Source organism: Tamandua tetradactyla, chromosome 6 (genome assembly GCF_023851605.1).
Source record: "Tamandua tetradactyla isolate mTamTet1 chromosome 6, mTamTet1.pri, whole genome shotgun sequence".
Lineage (NCBI taxonomy): Eukaryota > Metazoa > Chordata > Mammalia > Pilosa > Myrmecophagidae > Tamandua > Tamandua tetradactyla.
Window position 1 is genome coordinate 81,509,810 of NC_135332.1, and position 3,229 is coordinate 81,513,038.

The 3,229-nt window shown below is 57.4% G+C and overlaps 1 protein-coding gene across 1 annotated transcript; it reads right to left on the reverse strand.

Moving 5' to 3' along the window:
• Window positions 1-130: 130 nt before the first annotated feature.
• On the reverse strand, window positions 131-2,607 carry RPL8 (ribosomal protein L8). The gene is made up of 6 exons (XM_077166381.1): window positions 2,494-2,607; window positions 2,145-2,292; window positions 1,917-2,058; window positions 1,417-1,635; window positions 561-676; window positions 131-329 (listed from the first exon to the last, which is right to left on the reverse strand). The coding sequence occupies exons 2-6, from the start codon at window positions 2,280-2,282 to the stop codon at window positions 171-173; spliced, it is 774 nt and encodes a 257-aa protein (XP_077022496.1). The 5' UTR covers window positions 2,283-2,292; window positions 2,494-2,607; the 3' UTR covers window positions 131-170.
• Window positions 2,608-3,229: the final 622 nt, after the last annotated feature.

A 3,229-nucleotide genomic window follows, 5' to 3' on the forward strand; every position in this document is an offset into this window, starting at 1 on the left:
CCCTTCTGCCATTCACTGGCATCTTCCTACGTATTCTCCCTGCAAATGACCTCCATAGGCCACGCTGTGGTTGGGCTTAACAGGGTCCACTCAGCAAGGCCATTGCTCTGAAACCATGGGTATGCACAGCTCACAGCCCAGTAGAACAATCTTTATTAAAGCCCTCAGCCCTAGTTCTCTTTCTCCTGCACAGTCTTGGTTCCCCGTAGTCGGCCAGTCCGACGGGCAGCAATGAGACCCACTTTGCGGCCAGCAGGGGCGTCTCTGCGGATGGTAGAGGGTTTGCCAATGTGCTGGTGGTTGCCACCTCCGAAGGGATGCTCCACAGGCTGCAGGCAGAAGGCAGCAGCATTAGTGTGGGGTGACTCAACCTGCCATGGCCTTGGGGGCTCCCAGGATTATCATTAGCTCATAGGCAGAATGGACTGGTCTAATACATACAATCCTGCAGCTATCGATCACTCTCCTTCCGTGAGTGGAAGAAACATTCTTAGGATGTCCACCCAACTGCTGGGTCCCTATACTCCATATACGCCAAACCCCACTGCTGGGCTACTTACATTCATGGCCACACCCCGCACACGAGGCCAGCAATTCCTCTTTGCCTTGTACTTGTGGTAGGCACGGCCAGCCTTCAGAATGGGTTTGTCAATGCGTCCACCCCCCGCCACCACACCTGAAAGAAGAGCAAGCACCTCAGGGCACACATCACACTGCATGACCATCCTCATTAATCAGAGCCTCCATAGCTGAGGCCTTGCCTGTGAATGCCCAACCCCTATCCAAGATATACACTGCTTCCCAGGAGGTCCAGCGACAAGTGAAGTCTGTCAGCAATTTCTTCATGTTCCCCCACACTACCATGCCCTCACCCCATCATCTGTGGTGCCAAAAGAACTACAGCACTTCCCTTGCCAGCAGGTCACTCAACTTCCGAACCCCCCACAGGGTAGCTGTCCCAGCCTATTACAACTTTGGCAACACCTTTGCTTATTCAGAGCCTCTCTAGACAGGGCTCAGTTGACACAGGGACTCGAAGCCGTTAACACTTATGTGAACAAACTTGGGTTCAAATCCTCGTTTTAATACTTACTGTATGGCTTTGAGCAAGTCACCAATCTTTGAAAAAGCTGTTTACCAGCTAAATGCAATCACAGGAATCACAGAACACACTGGAGTGTAGACATGTCTCTAAGAACTTGCAGGGTGGTTAATCCCACTGTCGTACAACTAGGTAACAGCTACTACTGTGCCTACTTTCTAGACAAGACAACTGATTCCAGTGCTCGAGGCAATACAGCCACAGGGGAATTGGGACTTGCAAAAAGACTGCAAGGTGAATTCCAGAGCCCAGGTCTAGTCACTAATTGTGCATGTGCAACCGCACAACCTGTCCCCCCACCAATGACCACTTACCAACCACAGCTCTGTTGGCTGAGGAGATAACCTTTTTGGAGCCTGAAGGCAGCTTCACGCGGGTCTTCTTGGTCTCAGGATTGTGAGAGATGACAGTTGCGTAGTTCCCAGAGGCCCGGGCTAGTTTGCCCCGGTCACCGGGCTTCTCCTCCAGGCAGCATACGATGGTACCTTCGGGCATGGTGCCCACCGGAAGGACATTACCGATGTTGAGCTGGGCTGCAAGTAACAAGTGGTCAATGGAGCGCCGTAACCCATCTTAACACCCTGAGAACTAGGAAAGAACGCAAATCCACACGCTGTAGTGGTCTCCAAAGCCCAGAAGAGCACTTAATGTACAGTCTCCTTTGCCTCACCGGGTACATTCTTTGACCACGAGCCTCTCCCCAGATGAGGATACTGCTCGGAATGCTCCACCCTTACAGGGCTAAGGGAGTTAACATCCCCAGGCAGCTGCCAATACCCTGACCCTTAACTTTATCTCCAGTCTCGAGACTTACCCTTCTTGCCGCAGTACACGAACTGGCCCGTGTGGATGCCCTCGGCTGCGATGAACAGTTCCGTCCGCTTCTTAAACCGGTAGGGATCCCGGAACACCACCTTGGCGAGGGGTGCGCCGCGGCCCGGATCGTGGATTATGTCCTGCGGGCCCAGGCGGCGTGAGCACGAGGTCCCGGTGTGGCGGCCCACCCTCCGCCCCCCGACCTGGCCCCGCCGACGCCCCACACCTTCACGATGCCTTTAATGTACCCATGCCGCTCCGCGAAGTCCACGGCGCGCAGACGCGCGGCGCCCTTGCGGTGCTTCACGTGCGCTCGGAACACGGAACCCGCGCCCTTCCTCTGCCCACGTATCACGCGGCCCATGGCGGCGGGCCTGGAGGGAAGGAGGCTCAGTCATCTCGCAATAGGGCCAAACATGCAGCCCGGCTCCCTGCATCCCTCGCCCCCTCCGCGTCCCCAGCCCCGTCCGTTGGCTGCAGAAGCTTCGTTAGGTGAATAGATGCTTGTGCCAACGGACTCCGGGACAGAGGATGGCCACAGATAAATCCGAGGCCGCGGCGCCGCCATATCCTACCTGCAAACAGTCGCGGCCGAGAAAGGAAAAGCGGCGCCAGCGAGCAGTCTTATCTTCCGGGGCGGGGCTAGCGTGCCGCTTCACCTTCCGGGGCGGGGGCCACGGGCCGCTGTCGCGCGATGCACGCTGGGAATTGTAGTCCGCCCGCGACTATCCGACACCGCCTCGCCGCGTTGGCCTCCGCACAGGCGCACTGATCTGCCGAACGGGTGCCTTGGGGTCGTTCCTCGCGCCTCCTTTTCGGGGTGGCATCGCTCTGGGGCAGGTACTGCGAGGATGGGGACGCCCGGACCGTCATGGATCTCCCGGCAAGCGGGTGTCGCCCAATTGGGCACCGAGAGGTCGAGTGGCTTATCCAGCCGGAATGGCCGGCTGCCCTCTTGTCCGTGAAGGACTCCATTGTAGGGTGAGGGGCTCCCGCCGATGCACCTCGGAGCAGAGGGGAACCGGAAGAGACATGGCACTGACCCAGGCCACGTCGTGCTTTGCTGACCTAGAGAGCTTGGGGGTCTGGGTCACAGATGTCAAATATCCATTTCTCACCAGAACGACTGCTCCGCAGACGTAGGATTTTGTCCACTGCTGCGTCCTCGTAGAGGTTGGGGTGGCTGACCTAGGTGTGTGCAAGGAAGAGTTGCTGAGAGGTCATCCTTGCCAGGAGCGTCCACGGAGGAAGAAGGGGAGAGATGCCTGGGGCGTCGGTGAGGGGCGAAGTGGGAGCGGCAGAAAGTGGAGA

Excerpts from the sequence above, each read along its gene's own strand:
- RPL8 (XM_077166381.1), bottom strand. The coding sequence starts at position 2,282 with ATGGGCCGCGTGATACGTGGGCAGAGGAAGGGCGCGGGTTCCGTGTTC. Across the intron at positions 2,059-2,144 it reads ACATTAAAGGCATCGTGAAG|GACATAATCCACGATCCGGG; the intron begins GTGTGGGGCGTC and ends CTGGGCCCGCAG. Across the intron at positions 677-1,416 it reads AGCCAACAGAGCTGTGGTTG|GTGTGGTGGCGGGGGGTGGA; the intron begins GTAAGTGGTCAT and ends CTCTTCTTTCAG.